This window comes from Phycodurus eques, chromosome 3 (genome assembly GCF_024500275.1).
Source record: "Phycodurus eques isolate BA_2022a chromosome 3, UOR_Pequ_1.1, whole genome shotgun sequence".
Classification (NCBI taxonomy): Eukaryota; Metazoa; Chordata; class Actinopteri; order Syngnathiformes; family Syngnathidae; genus Phycodurus; species Phycodurus eques.
In genome coordinates this window covers 6635789-6661579 of record NC_084527.1, presented here as the reverse complement: position 1 = coordinate 6661579, position 25791 = coordinate 6635789, and the positions used below count along the sequence as shown (strand labels likewise).

Genomic DNA, 25791 nt, shown 5'->3' with positions numbered 1-25791 from the left:
GGAACAGTGGACCTAATAAAATAACAAGTGAGCGTGCATGTTGAAAATGAGCCTCAGCCAAGCACGTTTATGATACAGTTCAATTCCAGTTTTGTATAGGAAGACACTTCCTAATGAAACGGTTCCTGTTCCTGTAAATATAATCACATCCAAATATCCAATGACACAAAAAGGTTGTAATCAGCATAATAAAAGTGTCTAATGTAACTCACATTTTCAGTGCTTATGCTAAACTTAACATAAGATCCCAAAATCCAAGCAACCAGGCAGAGGAACATCCAGTTACAACAAAAAAAAAAAAACAGTTAAAGGTACAGTAAAAAAAACCAAAAAACAATTCCAGCACCATTGGCTGGTCACAAGATCTGGAGGGCAAAAAGGACAGTCACTGATTGGACAAAGTCTGAGTGGGCGTCTCCAAGCGAGCAGGAAAGTGTGTGTGTGTGTGTGTGTGTGTACGTGTGTGTACGTGTGTGTGGGGGGGCATGACTTCTGATTTGTGTGACAATACGTCACAGCGCATAAATACTGATAAAGAGGCATTATTTGTTTTATTTGTCACTCGTGTACTGGTGTGGTGAATACGATGTGTGTGTTTGTGTGTGTGTCAGAACGGTGACCAACAGCAGGCTGACGTACGTCTCCAAGTTGGCCTTTCAGAACAACGTCAAATTACAATACCTGTAAGTACAAACAAACCTCAGATTATTTTCTTTGACAATTTCCTTTTGTTTCTTATGTCAGCTTTAAATACGAGCAGAATGCAAACATGAGGAAACAACCGGCAAGCACGCTTACGGGGTAGCAAGTGACGCTCGCTGACATGCTATCACCAACTCGTTCGTGTCATAATCTGTGTTTTTGTTGACTTTGTTTTGATTCGATAACATTTTTGTTTCATGTAACTTTTTTTTCCCCCTGAGTCACTTGTGAATGTTCATTTCGTGTTTCGCTCGTCAGGTTTCCCCTCTCCACCTGTTCTCATCAACCCTGTTCCTTGTGTCTACCAATCAGCTCTCTCCACCCACTTGTGTCTAGTCCAGGTGTGCCTCGTTGTCTCGTCAGTTTGTTTGCATTTAGTTCCCTGCTTTCTTGCAGTCTGTGTTGGTGCATTGTCGTCATTTGCCATGTTTTCTCAGTACCCTCATGTTTCATGTAGTGGTGAGTGTTTTATTTCCTTGTTATGTTGAATTTAGATTTTTGGACTTTATTAAATTTAGTGTGCTTCCATGATCCTCGTTTGCCTTTTTTAAAAATTTTTTTATTTATTATTATTTTTTAAAAATATAAATTAAATGACTTTACAAGGCTCCTACTTTGCCTTCCTGCAGCTCTGCACTTGAGTCCTCCACAACAACACCAAGAAAACCCTCAATCCTGAGGGTTGGCATCCATTATATCTGTTTCTGACTAAACATTCATTTCTAACATTTGAGTCATATTTACAATGTTTGGTAATGACCTTAGAGCAGTAGTGATGGGAGAAGGATCAACACACAAGCACACAACTCATCTTACTCGTCTATATTGCGTGAGCACCACACCATGTCAGCATGGGAGTAAGCTAGCAACCGATGCTAGCAAACTTACCTTCAAAATATGCGATTTATTAGCATTGCAGATAGGTGGTTCTCCTGTTCCATGAGGGGAAAACATTTTTTAGTAACTGAAAGAGTTTAGAGTTAACAGATGAGAACATCCGAACTCTGTTGCTAACCAAAAAAAGCAGCACTGATCGAGGCACACAAAGAAATCTCAGCTGTATTGAAGCGTGCGTTAGTCTTATCACGATGTTAACGAGTTAGCTTCACGTACATTATTAGCATTTCACTAGAATCTGATGCTCCACAATGCTGTTTGCGAAAATGCTACTTTTAGAGGAACATTCATTAGCTGTACAGGTCCAGACTACACAAACTAATGATCGTCATTATCACTATGAATAATTTATGATTTTTTTCTTTGTGACAATTCAAACAATATCATCCTTTGATTGGCAGGAATCTGAAAGATAACAACCTGTCATCGCTGTCCTGGACCTTATTCCGACACCTCAACATCTCTTACATGTGAGTCGATTCATGGCTTTGTCTATACAGAATGGCTATTAAGGGGAAACTGATGTTTTATGTAATATAATTATGCCCTTAGATGTAGGTTAATGCAAGTTGGCCCTACTGTGTCCTTGTTTAAACTGCATAGAAAAAAAACCTACATCATTCTAGTCTAGCTCTGCTTCTCGCTGTCCTTTACTGTCTGCATTAAATGTCCGTGCGCGTGCGTGCGTGTGTGTGTAGGATCCTGACGGGAAACCCACTGCACTGTTCCTGTGAGAACATGTGGATCAAGCTGTGGCTGGGAGAGGAGGCGGACACCCAGGAGCTGCGCTGCATCGAGGACGGCGGAGGACGCAGCCCGCTGTCCAGACTTAGACTCTCCAACTGTGGTGAGGGCGCGCGCACACACACACATTCACACACCGCTAAAACTGTTACACCCCTGTCCTTTAGGTGGCAGTAATGCAAATAATGTACTGCACGCTATTATTTTCCAGGGAAGGAATAAACTAACTTGCAAACAAATGAATAAACACACACTTAGAAATGGTCATGCTGACTGACTAGCTAATGAATGAATGTACAGATAAACTGACTGACTGACTAACTACCTAACAAACAAACTAACTAACTCACTCACTCACTCACTCACATATCACCCAAGCAAAGAACAAACTAATGAACAAACAAACTTCATAACTTAAACTGAGGAACTGAATGGGTGGCAGACTAACTAACTAACTAATGCAGATTAGGCAGAACTGAAACATTGCGTATCAATTTCGCGTCCTCCTTTTTTTGCGGTTCGACTTGTTCTGAGAGACGGTTTGTTTCTGTGCGTTGGTTGGTGCATCTGTTTTTGGCTTTTCGAATGGCGTCAGCATTCGAGTAGGCAGACCCACATGACGTGGTGAAGTCTTCTCATGTGTACCGTTGTCGTCTGGTGACGCTGTTTTGGTCAGCGATGGAGTTCAAATGGTCTGTTTGAGGTGGTGTTTACTTGTCTATTTGAGGGACGGACAGCATTTGAGGAAATGTATCCCTGATTGATAAAAATTTTTTTTTTTTTCAATTTTGGGTTTGGATTAATGCATTGCAGAAGTGCAAAGTCTCTTATTCCCTGAAGGAATGACACGTTATCTAGGCAAAGAAAGATATTTAAGCCCTAAAATTAAAATAGCCAGAATATTTAGATGAACGCTGACAAAAGGTAGCCCGCAGCGATGCACATCGTTATTTACAATACCAGCGAGTGCAATGTCACCTTAAGCACCATGCCGGCCTGCCGCAGACCACAAACCCTCCTTGTGTACTTATCACGCTGGAGTATATAAACGTCTGCATTTAATTGGCACACTGTTTCTTTGGCTCCTTTATACCAACACGATGAATTTTTCATGAATGGCTCTATTTTAGACACTGTTCATAAACGGGCTTCCGTTACAGCTGGGCCTGGTCGGACCCGCTGGCGTACTTCCACCTCTGATTGGTTTGCATTTAAAAACAATTGTTCCCATGGGAGAAAAAGTGAAAAGAAAATAACTACAAACTGTTGTCATTCTAAAACTGTACAGGTAGTGTTTTCAGTAACATTTCAACGTAAGGCATAATTTGTTTTAAATGTTCTCAACTGTCAATCGAGTGTAAAAGTAACTCAGTGCTGTTAAGAAACAAGCATTAAAAAAAAAAAAAAAATAATAATTCTACAGTAACTTCGATAAGTTGTAAACGCTTTTTGAGACTCGTGCGTGTTTTTCTCCCCCCAAGATTTCGATGTAATACTGAATACAGACATTATTTATAAAAACCTTTGTACATTTTAAAAAAAATGTAAAAATGAAATTCCATCCATCCATTTTCCATGCCACTTATAATCAAAATTACACAAAAAAAGAAAAGAAAATTGTGTGCGACCGCTGAGCGATGCGACTCATGACCGTAGGATTTCATAGCAATTCCTGGATACCATGCAAATATGCTGCCTAGTAGCTTTTCCGCTGTATTGATACCAATTTGCAAAAATGTAGATGGGAAAATGCAATGATTTAATGCATAATATAAACAAACAACAAACAATTAACTAACTGACTAAATAAATATACATAATAAAGCAAGAGGCCCCGGGCGTAAGAGGCTTTTAATGGCGGAATGAGTGAGATGGTCAGTGATTGCTCAGGGCAGTCGGGACGCAGAGAACACAAACGCCGTCTGCAGGAAGCTAACGGTGTCCTTGATAATTCCTATTGATCCTCTCCTTCTTCCTTCTGTCCATTAGCGGAGGTTATGTTTGGCATTGGGGGAACCCCAGCTCCACTCCTTTTTGGCCGCGGGACACACGAGGAGGCGGGCACGGTCTGGTCGGAGCCCCGAGGCTGTCGGGGGTTACGCCGAGAACTAGAAAAAGTCCAGCTGGACGGTTAGCCTTTGTTTGTCTGTCGTGTTCCGTTGTCCGTCTGTGCGCTTGTCAGCGGCCGTGCCCTCAGGCTTGCGCTGATCTCACACATATGTCTCACTCTGGTTGGTGCTGCACTCCCACCAGGGAACAGACAAGCCGAGACCATCCATCCATTTCCTATCGCGCCTGTCCTCATTATATACACTGTTATAAAGTTAAAAAATACTTCAATGCTTCCTAGTAGATCTGGATGAGCTTAACGATGATTTAGTGTTCTTGCAAGAAGGAAAAGCAAACCTAGAGCAAAAGAAGCTTCCAAGGCGGTTGTGCAAAGGATACTTCAAACATGGACTGCATTCTATCGCAGGAAGATGGTCTTGGTCTTAAGTATTCAGTTTTAAGCGAGTCACATGCAGGTATGTGACATAGTTATGTAGGAAATGTGCCCAAATCTCCCATTTTCCATCAAATACCCCGAAAATGGCGGCCAGCCATAAGAGCTAAGATTCAAACCCGGATCTCCTGACCATGAGGGAGTCGGGGTAACCACAAATGCACCGTAATGCCCAAGCCAGTACTATCCATGTCATAAAAGTTACTCTATTTCTCCGAGTTTACAATTTAGTCGTAAATTGGATGAAAAATACAAGTTTGTAGATGCCGAGACCTTTTAGCTCCATGGTCCTAATCGGATTCAAAAACAAAACAAAAAAACTAACAAAACAAACAAACGCCTGCCTTATATAGACACCTCACTCGGGGGGGAAAAAAAGAAAATAAATGTAAGTATAATGAGCTCAGTTTATTGATGCGGTTTCCCCGTATTCTGGAGCCTATTTGCACTTTGTTGCTAACCAAAACACGAACACCTAACAAAGCACATTAATTGCATTATTACCATACTTTTCGGAAATAGTTTCCATCCCTTTAATAGATGCTTTGCCCCAATTAGTCACCCACTTAAAACAAATCAAAACCTCCCCGGAATAGATGCCTCCCTATTTCCATCTATCTATTTTTTTTTCATTTTCTATAGCGTGGCAGCGAGAACCTGCAAAGTCCACACAGAGAGAGATTAGAACCCCGAACCTCAGAAATGTCAGGCAGATGCACTAACCACTAGCGCCCTTGCTGCACTACGTGGTTTATTTGTTCTATTTTACTGTATTTCTATATAATAATCATCATTTCAAACTGCACTTTCACTTTACATACATTACAATACGCCAAGAAAGCAAGGCCTCCGCCCTAAAAGATGCCTCCTCCCATTTGTAACTGAGTCGATAAACTCCACAAAAATGGTCCCCTTTCCAACTTGTAGCAGTGTCTGAGGTGTAAGCAGACAATATTCTCCCGGTGCACCTACTATATGCTGTGTACGGAGATATAGCAGACATGTAGGCAGCTAAACGGCTGAACCAAGCCGCTGAGGAGACCAGATGGCTCCAGTGTCGACAGAGCACATTCGTACTTTTGGGTGAATTGCTGCCATCTGAATGGAAAGAGCGCTCGGGTTGAATAGGAGTAAATTAAACCAGCGGGATGCGAACGCCGTCATGACTCGCTTTTTTTTTTTAATCGTGCGGGTTGAACAAAAAGGGGGGAGGGAGGTACAAATACCAGGTACAATGATCAATGGGGATGTTATTAAAGCGAATGTTTCATTTCAAGTCTTTTAAGAGTAATGACCTCAAGTCAAACTATATGGGTGCTGTCAAACAGAAGGCCGACTGACCCTTAAACATGCCAACATACTTATGAAGCCAAATTAGGTTCAATGAAGCAAATTTACAATGGAATGAACAATGTGGACCCATGAGTCCCATTGCAGCTTTCAGATAATATAAAGAGTGATATGAATTTCTGCAAATACACCATCCCACAATCTTCTTACGCCTCCCTTTTTCCCCTTGGGGAAAAACAAACGTATAGTAAATCTTATGATTCCATAGACGCCCTTGTTCATACACTGAGCCCATTTGAGCTCATTTGCTAGCCAAAACGGCAGCACATACCAAAGCATGTAAACATTGATGACGGTTTTGTCGCCCCAATTAGTCACCTGTCAATCTCTTATAATCAGCTCACGACATGACATTAAGAAGTTAACTGCTGTTCAGCCCATTTGAAGTCTGTTGCTAACCAAAACAGCGGATTGTGATCCACTCCAAGAAAATGTACACCTCCATTACATAGGTTCCTCTCTTTTTCCGTCACGTAGTATCATGTGGTTATTTGAGTATTGTTCACATAGATATTACTGCTGAGCCCTTTTGAGTTATGTTGCTCACCAAAACAGCAGCACAGATGTTGGTTTCGCCGGCGCATTAAAGAGCCTGAACAAGCTACCTCTTCAGTACTGGTTTTTGTTCTGCCCACTCGCCTCGTTTCGCCGTAACAGTCCCTTTTTAAAATGACGTTTACCGGTAAAACGACGCTTTCACAGGACATCGGTTGTAATATGAATCCAAAAATAGACTCCTCCCCCATCTGCAGTTGAGGAAATAAATGGCCACTATTTTCAAAAATATCCCCACAGAATAGCAGGACTTAGTTAGTTAGTTAAAAAGTTGGTCGGTTATTAGTATCCATTAAATGTTGGTGCCGATAAAGGTGCAGACTGACTGGAGTTATCGCCCACTTGCATTTTTGCAAGTGGGGTGGCGACCCCCCCCAGTTGCAGCTGTGACGACAACTTTGGTATGCATAGAATTTACAATGCAGTAAATAAGAAAAACCATGGGAAAACTTTGCATTTGCAGTGTATTTTGTGAGTGAGGCCTGGGCTGTGTGACTTTTCCAGATGTTTACACGCAGGCTGTAACCGAGCCAAACTGGAGATGCGCGCAAAATAGTCACGAGCTGCGCCGCCAATGCTAATTAGCGCTTCCTTCCTTCTGATCACGTCCCGAAGGATTGCAGTCACCAAATGTCAAGGCTGGTTTCACCACCAAAAGCTGAGCGTGGAAATAATTTCCCTGCAGAATCATCACGTTACCGTACAATCGGCCTCATGTTTAGGTGTATAGACACTTTAATTGGACAAAGTGTGTTTGATAGGATGGCTCAGAAGATATGCGCTTGTAACGCAGCAGCTGGCATCGCGGAAGCGATTGTCTTTTTAATGTCTCTGGTGGTGATTGAACGGGTTGCCGTGGTGATAAGTGGGTTGCCTTGGTGACAGGCCGACGGACAAAAGGACTTGATAAGAAATCTGTCCAGTTTAATGTGCACTTGCTGTCAACGCCTCGCCATCTCCTCTGGCTGACTGACGTAAGGCCTGCGAGGACTGTCTCTTTATTTTGATGTGGTCTTAAATAACTAATAAGCCAGGCCTAACTTTCATTACCTGATTAGGATTTAAACATCGACAAGCAGCTTGGAAAACATTTTTATTAAGGTACCATTTATATGGCACTGATCGAAATACTTAGCGTTAATGTGTTTCGTTAATAGTTACTATAGTAGAATTATAGTACTGTACATGCCAGACTTGTACAATAGACTTTTTTGTTATCATAAATATTTCTGGCATTTTCAAGCCACTTATTTTGCACCTTGATGTGAGGGCACATTGACACGATTGCAGAACACGAGAGTACACATCAGGAGCTGGAATGCTCTGTATGCTTACTAAGTATGAAGATGACGGGATGAAGAAAAAGTTCAGTTAAAATTATTATTCATTTCTTTTTACAGTTTAACCTTGCAAGGAACTCAAGATTTCCCTCAGACCTTGACACATTGGTTGGAAAACAAACAAAAAAAAAGGCCAAATGATATATACATTGAATTTGAAATATTTTGGTGCTGGTATGTGACTGTAAGAGAGTCAAAAGCCCAAAAATAAAATCAACGCAATATACAACAACGGTAACATATTTGCCTTGGTTGCACTTGGCAAAACGACAAACGCCTCTTTGAATCTATGTAGCAAATCTCAAATGTCTTGCAGACAAATAAGCAAAGCTACTAACATGAGGACAAGGCAACATATATCGTGCCTTGTTTGCACTGGTTACTAAAAAGTGATTTTTAAAAATGTGTTTTTTTTCTTTCTTTCTGTTGTCTGGTCTTGTCTGATGAGCTGATTTTTGTCAGTCACAGGTCACCTGATTATTCCTGTTTACGTGCACACCCGCGCGCGCGCACACACACACACACAAAGGGAACTGTGTCTAATCAGTTTATTAGCAGTCTGCGTGCTGGAGTCTTCCATCGCTAATGAGTGTAACCGCTTCTCTGTGTTTCTTTGTGTGTGTGGAATTGAGGTGAGCGTGCACACATGAAAGGCGAGGGCACCGAGTTTGAATCCAAGGTCTTTCTTTTGACTCTCTCTCTCTGTGTGTGTGTGTGTGTGTGTGTGTGTGTTTATGTGCAAAGTGTTTCAATGGGAGAGAAAAGAAAATTGGTGTTTCCTTCCAGCACTAAATCACTTTTCCTCAATCGCTTCTTCACTCAGAGCTTCCCATGGCGACGCTGATGTCGTCCAAAGTGACCGTCATGGAGGGCGAGAACATGCAGCTGTCCTGCGCCACCTCGGGTGTGCCTTCGCCCGACCTCATCTGGAACACGGCGCTCGTCACCAGCTATGAGGTCCGTATATACACACACACACGCACACACTTACTGTATATATCCCACAAGTTATGGAAATGAGCGCAATAAAGCATCGCTGCATGGAGTCATCGTCACTGAATCAAAATAATGGTTTCGGGGTTAGGAAATTAATGGCGCTCTTGTGGTAATAATTGAAAATGTCTTTTCGAAGGGTTAGCTATACACTTTTGTAGCGCTTGAGCTTGTCTGATGGACTGATAATATTTGCATTTGGGGTGTTGTTTGAAGCATAATTGAAGAAGACTATCGAAGGGGCCTTTGAAGGAATTGTATCGAGAAAATCATGATTATGCTTAAAACTTCACAGAATACTATATTATACATCCTATATATGCAGAGATGAATGTGAACAAATGCGGCAAGAGTAGTCGGCAGCATTGTATGCGGGGACCACATGGCTTGACAATACTGCATATGAATGCAGGAATGAAGCCAGCAGTATTGTCAGTAGTGCAGTGAAGAAGGCTATTCAGAGCACCGACTTTTACTCAAATCCGCTCACGCTAAATTCTGTCCGCAGATCGAGAGATCGGGCCAGAGCTCTGTGCTACACTTGTCCAACTTGTCATCGTTGGACCATAACAGCAAGATCAGCTGCACTGCAGAGAACATCGTCGGCGAGAAAGAGGCCTCGCTGCTGTTGGACATACTGTGTACGTTTGCCCTTTTTTGCAAAAATCCAATTTAGATGAAAGCTGTTCACGCGGAGCCGGACAAAATAGACCTTATTTGCTTTTAATGCTTTGCTCGCGTTAAGTCTTTGTGTGTGTGTGTGTGTGTGTGTGTGTCTGTGTCTGTGTCCGCTGCCGCTAATCTCCCTAGTTCCTCCCAATATCACCAAGTTGAGTGACGCTATCCCGGACCACCACTGGTGCATCCCCTTTAGTGTGGCAGGTAAGATGGGGTTAGATTCTTGCTCTTCATGTATCGTATGTTCCTCCATCCATCCATTTTCTTCCGCTTATCTGAGGTCGGGTCACGGGGCAGTAGCTTTACAGGGACGCCCACACTTCCATCTCCCCAGCCACTTCATCCAGCTCTTCCGGGGGGGGGGGATCCCCAGGCCAGCTGGGAAGACATGGTCTTTCCAACGTGTCCTAGGTCATCCCCGGGGTCTCCTCCCGGTGGGACATGGCCAGAAAACCTCACCAGGAAGGAGCCCAGGAGGCATCCTAATCAGACTGTCATTGCCCGCGTGAGCATTGGACTCCCCCCAGCAGAACGATGGAGTCCCAAGCGGGAGCGCTCTCCAGCACCCCCTCTAAGGACTCCAAAAAGGGTGGGTACTCTGAACTGCTGTTTGGTGCATAGGCACAAATAACAGTCAGGACCCGTCCCCCCCACCCGAAGGCGGAGGGAAGCTACCCTCTTGTCCACCGGGGTGCACCCCAACGTGCAGGCGCCGAGCCGGGGGGGCAATAAGTATACACACACCTGCTTGGCGCCTGTCACCGTGGGCAACTCCATAGTGGAAGGGAGTCCAACCCCTCTCGAGAGGACTGGTACCAGAGCCCAACCTGTGTGCGGAGGAGAGAAAAACTCTATATAGTTGGAACTTCTCGACCTCACACACCAGCTCGGGCTCCTTCCCTGCCAGAGAGGTGACATTCCACATCCCTTGAGCCAGCTTCTCGAGCTGGGGATCGGATCGCCAAGATCCCTGACTTGGGTCGCCACCCAGCTCACACCGCACCTGACCCTTATGGCCCCTCCCTCAGGTGGTGAGCCCATGGGAAGGGTATTGTATGTTTTTTTTTTTCATACTGGATTACAATAAACTCACCCTTCTTTAAAATATAGCACCATTTTCGGAGACTATTGTTGTATTTGACCATGGACAAAAGTCCTAGTAACATGAGAGAGTCCTAATTTTCCAAGAATAAAGTTGTAATGTGATGAAATGTTTCAAAAAAATGTCAGTGATAGTGAGAGGTTCTAGTAGGCCAAACAACAAATAATCTATAACTGATGCAAGACTGATTTTAAGAAGGTAAAACTGAATCTATGTGTTTACCAGGCAACCCAGAACCTCAGATGCAGTGGTTTCTGAACGACAAAGCAGTGACCGAGGACAAATTCATCAAGACCATGATCTATGACGTGACGGAGCGCGAGTATCACGGCTGTCTGCAGCTGGACAGCCCCACGCACCTCAACAACGGCCTCTACACGCTTGTGGCCAAGAACGAGTACGGAACAGACCGGAAGCGGGTCGAGGCCCACTTCATGCGCAAACCCTGGGACGGTGAGGAGTCACACTTGACAGGTCATTATGGCGCACACCACATTTGAATTCTGCAGAGAAAAAAAAAAAAAAAGCCTTCCTGTCAGGCCTTGTCTTTACTCGTCCATTGATCTAACTTTCAAGTGTTTCAATCTTTTTTTATTGTACTCTAGCAGGAACTGAGAAAGAATCCTACTACTACGGTGAGTGAAATGTGAAAATGCAAATGTTTGAATAAAGTTGTAATGTTAGAAAAGAGAAAAAACTGTTTCAGGAGTCTGTCATCATTCCAAAACTAAAAAGTCTTTGGGGCTGATTTTCTTAAGCTTGACCTGGCTTTATAGGAATTATTAACAGTTCAAAATAAAACTTGGCACAAAACACCCCTTCTGCTAGAAATAGTACAAAAATAAATGTTGGGAAAAGGCAACCGCAATATCTTAACTTTATTTGGGGTTAATTAGAGGCACTTTAAATGGTGGCAAGTTTGTGCAGAATCCCACTTAACATGAGTTTGAATGTGATTGGTTCATTCTGAACAAAGCCACATCCCATTTATAAAAGGGTGTGCACACTTGTGAAATCACATTGACTTATTTTTACTGCCCCTTTCTAAAAGATAAAAATAATAATACTAATAATTCAATTGAGTTGTACAGGTTGTAGTTCACATTAATGGTGCAAAAAAGATTTTAAATAATTTATTTTGGTACATTTTTTTTCTTTATATCACCAAAACCTGGCATTTGAACAGGGGTGTGTAGACTTTTTATATCAATTGTACAGCATTTGGCTTTGTTACAAATTCTGTCCTCTGACTTTAAAAAAAAAAAATAAAAAAAAAAAATGTAATGTTCTTTCGTATTATGTCGTCTTCTATGTTTTTGCACGACTATAACATTATGACTTTATTCTCATAAAATTACATATTTTCTTATCAATTTACATATTTTTTGCTAAAGTATTACGCAAAAACATTTTCTCGAAACAAAGCTATAATTTCATGAGGAAAGTCATTTTTTTACAACTTGATTCGTTGTAATATGTAAAAAAAACAAAAAAAACATGACATTTAAAAGATGACTAAGGTTGTAATATTTTTTTCCCCATGTAACTTTATTTCCCCCCCCCCCCCCCCCCTTTTTTTTTGTTTCCTTCGTGCCTCATTGTTCATTTGTTTGTGTTATGTGTCGTTTTCGTCCTCATTTTGGTGAGGGTGCGTTGCCTATTTACACAACCTTGCAGCCGGGAACACAGCGCACGCTCGTGTATCTCATGCCCTCACTGTGGCCCCATTTTATTTTATATATATATATATATATATATATATATATATATATATATATATTTCTGTATTTGATCTTTGCATGCTTCATGTGAGCCATTGTTGTCTTTCTGTGGTCAAACATTGTATTTTGGCGCTTCAATGCATGATAATTGACATCATTTGTAAGCTGCATGTCAAGGAAAAGACTCTTGAAATGTGTTGACTTTTTTGCGGTCTAATTTGTTTTTCTGTCTCTCTCTTGCTGCTTCTTAACCTCGCCTTCTCTTGGCTGCAGACTTCCCCATAGGTACTTGCTACAAATGTCATTTTTTTTTTTTTGTGCTACACTTACGGTGTTGTGTAAAATAAGGGCAGAATCCTACGGTCGTTCACTTGTTTAACAGATTGTTTTCTTCTTGAACAGATGGCCCCACTGCGGACCCACCAGAGGACAGAGTCGCCGTAAGTCTTCAATCAGCCTTCCATCCAGCCCGTGCACTTGACAAATATTGCTAAATTTTGTCCTCCCTGCAGGTGTACGTGGTGGTGGGGATTGCCGCCGTTGCCTTCTTCGGTTTCCTGATTATGTTGGCCATCCTCAAGTTCGGGGGCAACTCCAAGTTCGGCATCAAAGGTAAGTCCGCGCTGGTGTTTGGCGACGACATGAGAAGAATTGTTTGTTGTGTACAATGGATGGCTTCATGAAGACGCAATATATCAGCTATCCCGCAGGGTGATACCCCAAGAAGTTCTATTTATTGTGAAGTGGGACCTTCTCTAAGAAATATAACACGTTGTCGCAAAAACAAGACACGTCGCCTCTGAGAGGTGTATTTAGCAATCATTTCATATACACTAGAAGTTACGTTGCTTTGAGCAAGTCGCTTTATGTAACTTTGCACTCCGTTATGTTGTGTTACGATGCCTTGCTTTGCCTTGTGGTGTATTGCGTTCCTGAGTAATTACGTTTCGGTCCATTGTGTTACGTTACGTTCTGCAGTGTTAAATTGCGTCACATTTGCATTACAATGCGTTTTGGTGCATTGCATTAGGTGTGTCGCGGTACTGGGCTTTGCATTATGTGGTACGTTGCCTTGCGTTATCTACTTTGCATGAGCCTACTGTACATTAAGTTGTGTCACGGTATGTTGCTTTAACGTGTGTTGCGTTAAGGTGTGATCCGTTGCGGTACATTGCATGTTGCATTACAGAAGGTTGAGTTACGGCGGAGTGCATTACGTTACGGTATGTTACAGTATATTGCGTTGCAGTAATTTACATTATGTCAAGTTGCGTTACAGTAAATTGCGTTACGGTATGCTGCGTTAAGTTTGTATTAGGTTCTGTTACGGTATTTTGCGTTACGGTATGCTGCGTTAGTTTGCATTACGTTAGGTTCTTGTATTCATTTCTTTCTCTACTTGTGTAAATGAAGAGACTTAAAAAAAAAAACAAAAAAATGTGACGCAGATCATATTTTTTTTCATCCCAGAACTGAATACTTGGATGTGCGTTATTAATTTTTTTTTATTTTTTTTTTAAAAAGTGACTTCCATTCTTAGAGGTTCCACTGTAATTTTCACCCATGCGTTTGTAGAGTAACACAATGTTAATACAAATGATCAAAACCAGGCTGTGCGTCCATGAATCCATCCAGTCCAGGTGGTGGCATCCACTGAGGAGCCCGTTTCTTATTTCTTCCCTCTCAACTTTACTGATGTCTTGAGAATGGCTGTCAATGACCGTTTGAGTCCTTCTAATGTGATCTGCTGTGCAGATTTGGCTAATATCTTTGCTTGGCTTTCTCATTCTTTGCAAACTAACCATAACTGCTGCACATAACATGCATGTGTTGTGTTTTCCACATGAACTTTTAGGGCTATACATAGTCTTTACACACTGCGTAACCCTTCAACACTATTTCAAATAAACGGCGTGCGCTGGAGTCCGGCCGTTCTGACAGTTGAAGTGCAGTATTTTGGCAGTGATTGATTCATGGCCCTCCGGGGAGAGGCGGCAACCGTGACACATGCGCCATGAGCTCTTTGTGCGTTTGTGTTTTTTAGGGGTCGTCTTCTTTCACCAGGGGGTTACAAATGTGGCCTCTTTAAGACCTTACAGCTTCCTTGTCGTTGTTTTTAATAATTACACTGTCGAGGCGTATTGTTCGGTACAGACTAGGGTTTCCCGTACTGTGGGTTGAGTTGAGTCCCAGCGAGGAAGCAGAATTTCAATTTCCAGCAAAAAAAAAATGATGCGCAATTGTGACACAAATATAGCAAATTACCACCAGAAGGATAAACAAATTAGCAGCTCTCTGAAAGTGTCAATTTAAACTGAGCATGATTACATAACCTAACCCATTGATGGCAGTCAAGTTGGGAATGTGTGCGGGGCCGCGTGTTCTGTACAGATGTGTACTGTGTGAGAAAAACCCCCTATGTGTGTGTGCGTGTGAACCATGTCGCTGTTGGCGCTGATGTTTACATAATTCATAAGTGTGACGTTATCTCTCATCCATAACAAATGGGCAACATTTGGTAGCGGGTTTCTTCTCACGCTATGCCCGATTCTTGACACACCTGGCTGGTCCTTTTTATTGCCTCACAGTAATGTTGTTGTTGATGTGGCGCGAGCGTGTCTGTGTGTTATGGCAGATGGTTGCAAAAGTCTCATCCACCGAGGTGCCGTGGAACTGCTCAAGTCCAGCGCAGTCTGTTCCGGTGCAAAGGAAACATTGGGAATAATCACTTCCCAACAAACATTCGAGGCTGTAACTCTTAGCCAGTGCTAATCCGTGTTAACACCGCAGCTCTGCTTACCGTTTGGCTTTGACATGACAGTTTATCCGAATTGTCACGATACGATTTCTGAATGGCTTGATGCGATTTTCACAAATAACCAATTCAATTTCACGTTGGATGTGTGTCTGACCCATACTGTACTTGGTACACTAAAACAAAATTAAAAAAAATAAAAACTGCATGTGCTTCAAATGTGGTAAAATGATGGAATTTTCCCATCTTTTCCTAAAAAATAATCATATTTGTGAACACATTTAAATCATGTTCAATACATGTACATGTTCGATTTAAGTACGTTTGGTCTTTTCTTCCGGTGTCTTTTTACATAAACAGCAGTTGATAAAGAAGATATGCAGATTTAAAATACAGGTACATCTCAATAAATTAGAATATGCCAGAAAGGTCAATTTCAGTACTCATACATTTTATACATTCATTAAACACTTGGGAAAACCTGCCTAATATCTACATTAAAAAAATAATTTCCATTGTTTCTTGATTTTATTTTAAAAATGTTTATTTATTTTTTTAACGTGATATTCTAGTTTTTAGAGATGGTGGATTTTTTTGTTTGCAGTAAGCTATAATCAAAATGATGCATATATATTGAAAAAAAAAAATCATAATTTCACTCTGTGTGTGTGTAGTGAATCTCTATAATAAGTTTTACTTTTTGAATCAAACTACCTAATTAAATGAAGCTTTTGACACTATTCTAATTTGCCGAGACGTCCCTGTATGACATACAAATTGTTGTGGCTCGAGTTGCCCTTTAAGATTTCGAATGATCGAAATTAACGATCGACTGCCCGTGCTCTGGATCCAAATCGCGTCGTGCGAGTTGCGATGGAGAACCGAGACGGTCAAAAAAACGGACGGCAAAAAGACAAGCGATAGAAAGTGAAGTTGCAGGGCCAACGGGACGTGGAGAGAAAGCGAGAGCGAATGCTGAAGTGGACGTGAAGAGAAAGTCTCGCGCTGTCCGCACGCCATCAATGATTCATCATTAGCGGACGTTTCGGCTTTCTCCTCGTTTGGAGAACCTGTCCGAGTCTCGATCGATCGACGTGACACCCTCAAGGTCAGCCCGACTCCACTGTAGGCCAGAAGGTGCTACTGCGCGTGCTCGGCACACCCGCCTCCTCCTAACGCTTCCTCTCCCGGCAGACGAGTCAGCTACGGTTTGTCGATGGCAGTGGCCTTGAGCCTTGTGCTATCCAGCCGTCCATTTTTTGATAGCGCTTGTCCGCATGTTTGTTTGTCTCCGTTTTTAATCTGTGCCGTGTGATTGGCCGGTGTCCATTCCAGGGTGCATCCCGCCGCTCCAGCACACCCGTGACACTAATGACAAGAAACGGTATGGAAAATGGATGGATTGAATAACACCTCAAATGTCCGCTTCGGGCGGCCGACTGGTTAGAGCGTCAGCCTCACAGTTCTGAGGACCCGGGTTCAATCCCCGGCCCCGACTGTGTGGAGTTTGCATGTTCTCCCCGTGCCTGCGTGGCTTTTCTCCGGGCACTCCGGTTTCCTCCCACGTCCCAAAAAACATGCATAAATTGGAGACTCTAAATTGCCCGTAGGTGTGACTGTGAGTGCAAATGGTTGTCTGTTTGTATGTGCCGTGCGATTGGCTGACAACCAGTTCAGGGTGTACCCCGCCTCCTGCCCGATGACAGCTGGGATAGGCTCCAGCACGCCCGTGACCCTAGTGAGGAGAAGCGGCTCAGACAATGGATGGATGGATGTCCGCTTCGAACCAAAATGTCAGCTAGACTACTACCGGTGACCTAATTTTGTGTTCTCGGGAACATTGGCAACACGGCGGGAATATTTGGTGACTGTGTATGTATGGGAAAGTCCTCAACATGGCGATCGAATTCACCACCGCTCATTTAAATTCATGACGTGAGTCTATCGACTGCAGTATTTGCGCTCGGAGGCACTCATCGTGTTCATACGGCAACGGCATCGCACTATGCAATACCGAGGCGTTCAAAGTCCCTCCCGGTCGCTGCGTAAACGTCGCCGCTGCCAGACAGCATTTGCGTCGACGTGGCTTTTTCTTTCTTTCTTTCTTCTTTCTTTCTTTCTTTCTTTCTTTCTTTCTTTCTTTCTTTCGGGAGGCCGGTGAACGACGCCTCGATAAGGCGCTTTGATAATGAGGCTTTAGCGATCGATCGAGACCTTGTCGCGCAAGATGCGGGACGGCCAAGGAGAGCGCGCACGCGCACACAAATGGCGCCATGCTGCTTCTCTAAATGTGGCTAAGCATTGGCCAAAGATGAGTGCCAATATCATTTAGTGTGGCTCTTGACTTTGTGCTGTAGATTTTGTCAGCAAGGAGTGTGTGTGTGTGTGTGTGTGTGTGTGCGTGTGCGTGCGCGCGCGTGGTGGCAGCAGCAGTACTGAGTGATTGGGGATAGCACTCTACCAGATAGTTGTATTGATTGATCGATTGATTGCACGCCGGTCGGGATGCGTCTCTCAACTTGGCCACGCCCCCTCCTCATTGGCTAATGCTAAGGTAAGCATCTCTCCGTGCGCGTGCGTCGACGAACATCAATGACTGACAGGCTAACGATAAGTGTTGAAAGATGGAGACTTCATGACGTAAAATAGAAGTGATAGAGGGCCAAATGATGCATGATTTACATTTAGTTTTTTTTTTTTCCTGCCACGTGTTCATGCTGCGTGTGGGACACGTTCTTAAAGACTTCGGAGAAGGGTCACTTGGTTTCACCTCTCACGTCTTTGTTCACGGCCTGGGGCCAAGTTAAAGGCCGGTATTTGTTTTGCCATCCACTGGCATCAGCGGCTAACCGAGAGGATGCTGGCGGCCAATACTGCATAATGATCACAAAAATACAGTGCGAACACCAACGTTGTACACTCGCAGTTCTGTGACACTGTTGACTTCCAAGTTGTTCAAACTCCAAAACATTTTTCCCATATGTAAGAATAAGAGAGAAAAATATGAAATCTTCTTCACAGCGCCGTCGTTACGGCCACGTCTTCAAAACTTTCTTTATAGATGTTTAAACTTTGAAAAAGGCTTCGTTTGTTTTGCAACATAACAGTGACGTTGACAGCCGTCCTTTATCTGATGGGCCAGAGGAGATCGGGCAACCCCGACAACGAACCCCGTAGACTTTGTGCGTCGCTGACTCAGTCGCCTCCTGTTACCTCGTTGCATGCGGTCGCCACGGCAACACGCATCCCCCGCCATCGCCGAAGAGGAAGTCATTATCGCGAGCGCAGCGTGGCGAGGAGTGAATCAGACGAGCAGACGTCAAGGCATGAAACGTCACCTGGGGAGGACCCGAGTGCCAACGAAGGACAGCAAAGCCGCCGCGTTCGTTACCGAAAATCTTCTCGGCCCCGTTTGCTGCTCTTGGCTACCCAGTGAGTCATCGGAGGGGGATAAAAAAAACAAAAAAAAAACACAAGATTATTCACTCCATCCGTTTATGACTGGCAACCGAGCATCAGACATCACAATTTGTGTATTCCTACTGAGAATGTGAGACGCGAGGGGCAAGCGCAAATGTCAAGCCAAATCTGTTATGTATTACTTTGGAATATTTACACGCTTTGCTCATTCCGAGGCAAACAACAAGCAGATGCTCACCTGTTCTCAACCCCAATGGATCATCTGTTATGTCCCACTATGAGGAAATGACTGCATTTCTTGCTGCAGAATAGTTGAACCTGAACTCTGGCTTTGCTACACATGCCAAAGACTTTGCGATGCAAGACAAGCATCATATCTCTGATGCAACCTGAGATTGTTAAATTACAGTCTGGCAGTTATTCCTTAAAGGGACAGGACACCGAAAAGATTGTCTAACCGTGGTTTGAAGTATTTAGAAAATGCTGTGGCGGAGTCTCTGCCTCTTGTGGAGTTCTCCTTGTGATTTATTTGTATTTATTTATTTTTTCAGAAGAATATATATATATATATATATATATATATATATATTTTAGACTAAAGGCTCATGAAAGTTGGAATCGACATTGGTCCCGTGGTTAGGTGCGCAGGACCACCCCCTCAAAAATTGGCAAAAAAAAATAAATAAAAATAAATAGGGTGTGTAAAGTGTGTTTTAACATCACCTTAAAGTGCCTTTGAAACGTCCCCATGTCACCCCAAAACGTTTTTTATATTATAAATATATATTATATTCATTATATTAAGTAGAATAGATTTTTTTTTTTAAATAAACTGTAAGCAGACCATCGTCCTGTAACAAGCAAACAGTAAAATATGCTTATATAATGCTAAAATAAACTAGCTGACAAGGTGGCCATTTGGCTAATGTTAGCGTCTTTATGAGCACATGGTGGACCTTCACTGAGCAACATGATTCAGTTAGCAAGCTAAATGTGTACAGTTTAACAAATATATTTCGAATATTTCTATTGCTATTTCACTATGGTAGCGTGGACAGGGTAAGGGCCTCCAACTACACACATATGATAAAAATTATGAAATATAAGGGTAAATCTGTCCACACAAGGCATATTGTTGGTCGTAATGTCACTGAAGACTTTTTATTATTATTATTATTATTTTTAAGGGGCAGTGAGCCAACAATGCCTGGGTGGGCAACTACTGCATCTCAAATCAATTTGCTTCGTTAGTAGGAACTTCAAGTGGCTTTCTTTTGAACTTTTCCTGTCGTCTAAGTCTGAAAGTTTAAGTCTTCCCAGTTGACAGCATGTGGTTTTTTAAAAAACAAATTTTTTTTATACGCCTTGTAAACTTGTTTTGTTTTCCTCTGTTTTTGCGAAACAGCAATGACAAAGCCGGCGCGAGCGAGTCGCGGGGAGCAAGTTGTTGTTTTTGGCTCGTCTCGCCGTGTCCTTTATCGCCAAGTGTCAGCTGCCTGGAGTTGTTTTCTTCCTTGCGTTCTTCTCCTGACAGATGCGTCAGCCATTAGTTTACCTCGCCTTCACTTTATTTCCGCAGCGCATGCTCCTTAATTGCACGTTGAGCAGACGCTGCATTGGAATAGATTCTTTCCTAATACCGTCAACCACATTTTTGCAGTTTTATATTTCTCCTCATCCAACACACAAAAATTGAGGAAAAACGCAACCTCGTCAAATATTAACCCCATTATGTTTATGGTCATAGTTTGAATTCACCTGCTCATAAATAATTTAGCCATAGCCGAGATTAACTGCTCAATGGTTTGCTTGTTGCTTCGCAAACAAAATCATATTTGTCCTTGCAGAATCTTTGTAAAACAATTAGAGAAAAGATTGCGTGGGTGGCGTCACTTGACTCCAGCGACTCTTTAGTTTAGTGCTTTAGTGCACACACAAAACTGTTTGTGTGTGGAGAACAGTGGCAAAATAGGAGCTGCTTTTATTGGTGCACCGCCGCCTGGAATCAAACTGAAGGGCCGGACGTGATGATAACACCACCAGACGCGGCATTCTTCTCTCTTTATACCTCGACCTTCAAAAACCCTTTAGTAACTCTACAGATAGTGTTTTAAGTTGAATTTTAACATTTAATATTCTCATTCATCGAGGTCATTCCATTCTCAGGGCATTGAATCGATCATTAATAATTTAAACATTATTAATGGTCATGAAAGCTTAAAATTAAATCAACCACTAATGTAGTGTAAAATGTTAAAACACCCAATACAACCAACTTTTTATCCTAACTAGTGACAAGCATACAGCAAACTGCATTTTTCTTGTCACAACAGATGGACTCAAATGCACAATACCAGTGCCAGTATATATATATATATATATATATATATATATAAAACAACAACACATTTTCCGACAAAAGCTTGTCAGTACAGGATCCAACTAAGAGTTCTTTCAAGCAAACACAGGAGTTGGAACAAAAACAACTGCAACTATTATGATGCTGAAATACTCCAAAAGTACTTGGATACAGAAGCCAAACACACACAGTTACTCCTTTTGATGCTGGCTGAAATGAGCTCTCCTAAGGTGCTCTGACGATTGATTGACTTTAATGTCAATTATTCCTGGAAAGCATGGTCGAATTACACATTTTATGAGGTTGGAATTTTGGGGGTTTTGGACGTTTCTTTGCGACTCATTTCTGCTTTTAGGTTCCTTTTGGGTTTGAATGTCTCGTTTTCCCCCCTTTGATGTTTCCAGTGCATTTGTAACTTGAGACGTGTCACATCTACCGCTTGGTGCCGCCTCTGTCGGAAATTGTCAAGCTGGCGCTAATCCTCCGAGCCGGGTGCCTGGTGTGAGACTGCAAATTGGCAGAAAATGCTATTTAAAAAAACCAAACAAACAAACAAAGAAACGTGTGGCGCAGTTGGTCGGATGAAAACTGTAAAGGGGAGTTCTGCTGTGTGTCTGTGTGGGTTTAGCAGAGTGACGTTGATAGGCTGTGTCACCGCAGTCGCGCTAAAAGGTCACCTCACCCCGGCTGTGAGTAAATTGTTGTTTCAAACATCCTCTTGACTGCGCCGCCACTCTGCTGTGAATTTGTCAAACACGTTTAGAGAGAAGGTGACCTTTGCTGAATAAGTGACGCATAAATATACTTGACATTATCACTCACTCGCAGTGACACTCGGTGCTTGTTCTTCCTTATTCCTGTACATTACCTCAGCGGCAACAGTCATGGAGAAGAGGGAATGTAGGTGGCGTCGTGGTGAGGATTCGAGATTGGTTTTTAAATTAGAATATCCCGTTGTACTGTTATAGATCGCAAGGTTGCATTTATTGTTCATTTCGCAACATAACGCTAATCTTAACACTAACTCCCTAACCTAACCCCAATTGGGCTACAGTAGCTACGTGACTCACCACAGGGGGTCCTCGGTTTAAGGCATTCACGGCATATGACATTTTGCTGTGAAGAAAAACGCCGCGCAATCAATACATCAACGCTCAGTTACCGCCGGACTTACTGTTCTTCATTGGATTGTTTTAGATTCATTGTCTTTTTAGAAGTTTTTTCATCCAAATATTTTCTGTAATCATGACCTTTCGAGGTTACAAAAGGTGCTCAATGAACTACTTTGCACAGCTGCGTGAGTAAGAATACGTTGTCACATGACACAAGAAGGCGCGCTCAGTTACTGGCGTACTTACTGATTTTCATTGGATTGATTTATACGTACGGCCGAGAAGTGTTTTGCGTACAAATAAATCCCTATAATTATGACTTTACATCAGCGTAGGTTAGTGACAGACGACGACACTTATAGTTTCGGACTTACGTGCAAAACTGTCATAAATCTAGGACCCCCGTATTAGAGGAAATTCTGTATTAACTGAAAACCTTCTCCATTCCATAGAATATCATATACGTAACAAATACTAATACATATAGAATAGTCTCAACAATACTGACCCCACAGTTAATTATTCTTATTATTTCTGTTCATGTTTCTGTGATATTCTTTTTGTTGTTGTTGTTTCCCTTCAGGATGTGTGAACATCCCAGTGGAGGTGATATCACACTAATGGACGTGGACACACGCGAGGCTAAAAGAACGACTGAAAGAGTTCTTGTTTGCACATAAGACAGAGGGCAAAGAATTGGGGACAGTACGAATATTGACAAATATCGACTCGACAAAAACAAAAAGAAAACACTCTAATCGTTGCAAAGGAGCCCAGCTCCAGGCCCGAGAACCTCATTAACCAATCGTAGCGAACCTTGAGGCCGAAAAGCCTCTCCCATTGGATGAATTATTCACATCAGATGGATGCAGATGGCCGTAGATGGCCATTAACCTACATCTACCACCCGCCTACCATCCTCCGACTCATCCAGGTGCCCAGACACACACACTGCGTTCCACTCATCCTCTGCCGTTTGATCTCCTGAGGTCAGTGAACGTAACTGTACAAGCAACCACTAGTATCGCCTCCGGAAAAATGGAATGTTCTCCGTGCAACTTATGCTCTCATTCTTCGTTCCTGCTACCTGGAAAAAAGAAGAAATAAAACCTCAGTTTTAGTATCAACGTTACGTTGATATACATATCTATTAATAGTATGAAAGGGGCTATCGATATTCTAACGTACCGTATCAGTCAGTGGTTTTCTTCCAGTGACTCGAGAATTGTGTAGTTCATGATCATATACAAGTAGATGTTGGGGAAATATCGTATCACGATTCCCACCGCTATACTTTGTCTAACCAACACATTTTGGGGTTTCTTAAAAATAATATGCCATAAACTTATGCCCAGTCACTGGGCATAAGTTTGATGCCAAAATCCATCATTTTCACGGTCGACTGTATTGTTTTCAGAGCAGTTCATTCCATTCCCAAACTTGTCATGCAATTTCCGACAAAATTCTCATGAGAACACATTCATTCCAAACAGATCAATACTGGCTGATGCTGATTTCACTTGCACTCCTGCCGTCTGAAATGTCTTTGGACCGTACGGTAACAGCAGTAAGTCGGTAAATCCGGATGAAACTGCCGGATGGCCATGAAATTAGTTCTGCAGGTACTCGGCATAAACTGCACCTGTCGAAGCATCCTGAACGTCGGCTCCGGGAAACCTTTTCCTCCTCTGTCTACTTGCCATCAAGTCTGCTGTGGTCAACATTTGTCCCCACTGCACATCAACAAACTGGTTATTTTTACAGTACAAACTTATAAAACAACTCTTATATAAATACAGAGTTATTAGACATGACTTCCATGTCCATGGCGAGGACATTAAATGTTAAATTTGTTGTTTGAATCATTCCAAACAATGCGCTGCTTGGTAAAACGACATGGTGACACTAAGATCGCATTGTCATCAAAGCACTACATTATTTGACATCGGTAATGGCGAATTTAGACTCAGATCAGTGAAAATAAACCTTTTATTGTTAATCGACTGCTCAAAACCCGACCTTAGTAATCTACGATTGTTGACACTTTCAAACAAAGTGACATCTGGTCGGTTTTTCCTCAAGACAGTTGTGACTGGTTATTAAATGGCATCATAACAAACTTTTTTCTCTTTAGTTGTTTAGCTACACGCTTTAGTCAGTCATCGTATGGTAAAGTGGACATGCTGGATTTTCGTTGGACAGCGTAACGTGTTAGAAGAACAAAAAGACGAAATAGCGCATGAGCACGTTGGATGCTTCATCTTGCAACAGTGTCTTTTTGTTAGTATATGAAATACAGATTTAACTTTTAATTGTTTGTTCATATACTGTAAAATAATGTTTTCTGCACGTTCCGCCCGAGGCAGATGCGCGGGGAATATTTGATTCCTAGGGTAGCGTTGCTATCGTCAAGGCCCGGGAAGCCGAGCGACAAATAATCCATCTACCAAAGTGCTAATTAGACCCCAAAAACTAATCACATCCCGAACTCACGATACCTAATATTTGAGCAATGGAATAGTAATTTAAATTGATTCAATTAGACTCCAGTGACACATGAATGACAAATGAAGTCATTATGTTGGTGGGTGTATATGAGAAGATATTGGAGGTTGGGGGGGGGGGGCAACAACATGCAGAAACATGATCAGTCAGCAACTTGAACGTTTTTTTTGTGAAAATCCAGCTTGGTCTCACAAGGACCCAGAAGAATATCTGTCCAAAAGTAGTAGCCTGCAATTAGTAGCAACGCCACTAATTGTAATGTTTTTGTGGTAAAATGTCACACTTCGCATATCTTCTGTTTGCGGAGTGTGTTTTGTTGGAGATCCTCAGAATTCTTTGTGGGAGTGGAAGTGATAATTTTCGACAGATTTTGGCAGATTCCTCAGTGTTGGCGAAACAACAGAACCAAATGCAGCACTTTTGACTCTTTCACAGTATACAAGGTTTAGTCATGTTTTCACCACTCAGCACATCTCAGTTTAGTTTTTTTTTTTTTTTCCTTTTTTGTGCTTCGAATATCAAAACCATAATCTCATAAATCCCCCCCCCCCATAACGAAAACACAGAATGTGCCATAAAATGAAGTGTATGCGATCATACTAATTACTCAAGTAACGCCGCTATACACATTAGTGCAAACTCAGAATGGGTGAAAATGATCTTCATTTTAACAATCAATTAACAATAAATTTTGCAAATATGGGGAGAATCTCTTAATGTTAGCATCAAGCAATTCCACAAAATTAGCAGAATTTTAATGGTCAGTTCATTGGTTATTTCCATCCCGATTAAGATTTACTGTGGCAAACTAAACAGAGCGGCACCATTTTGTAGAAACGTGGCTTCTTCATTTCTCCTATTAGGAGAAAAAAAAGCTCGAAGTATTATACCCTACTACAAAGTTGTTGTTGTGTTTTCAGCCATAAGAGGATTATTAGGTCTATACATAACGGTATTTTACGTGCTTCAACACATTTGTTTTATCATGCCTTTAATTGCACGATTGTATATAAACATTATTTTTGACAGTTGTGATTTATACACTGCTCTTAAAA

General features: G+C 42.2%; 1 protein-coding gene across 1 annotated transcript in view; it reads left to right on the top strand.

The window, feature by feature from the left end:
• Window positions 1-25791, top strand: part of ntrk2a (neurotrophic tyrosine kinase, receptor, type 2a) — a 74206-nt gene that overhangs the window by 4688 nt on the left and 43727 nt on the right. The window contains exons 3-12 of the mRNA XM_061671838.1: window positions 612-683; window positions 2001-2069; window positions 2298-2446; window positions 8915-9048; window positions 9593-9725; window positions 9895-9966; window positions 11090-11338; window positions 11473-11499; window positions 12988-13025; window positions 13098-13197. Of these exons, the coding sequence (XP_061527822.1) occupies window positions 612-683; window positions 2001-2069; window positions 2298-2446; window positions 8915-9048; window positions 9593-9725; window positions 9895-9966; window positions 11090-11338; window positions 11473-11499; window positions 12988-13025; window positions 13098-13197 (1043 nt within the window). The remainder of the gene's footprint in view (window positions 1-611; window positions 684-2000; window positions 2070-2297; window positions 2447-8914; window positions 9049-9592; window positions 9726-9894; window positions 9967-11089; window positions 11339-11472; window positions 11500-12987; window positions 13026-13097; window positions 13198-25791) is intronic.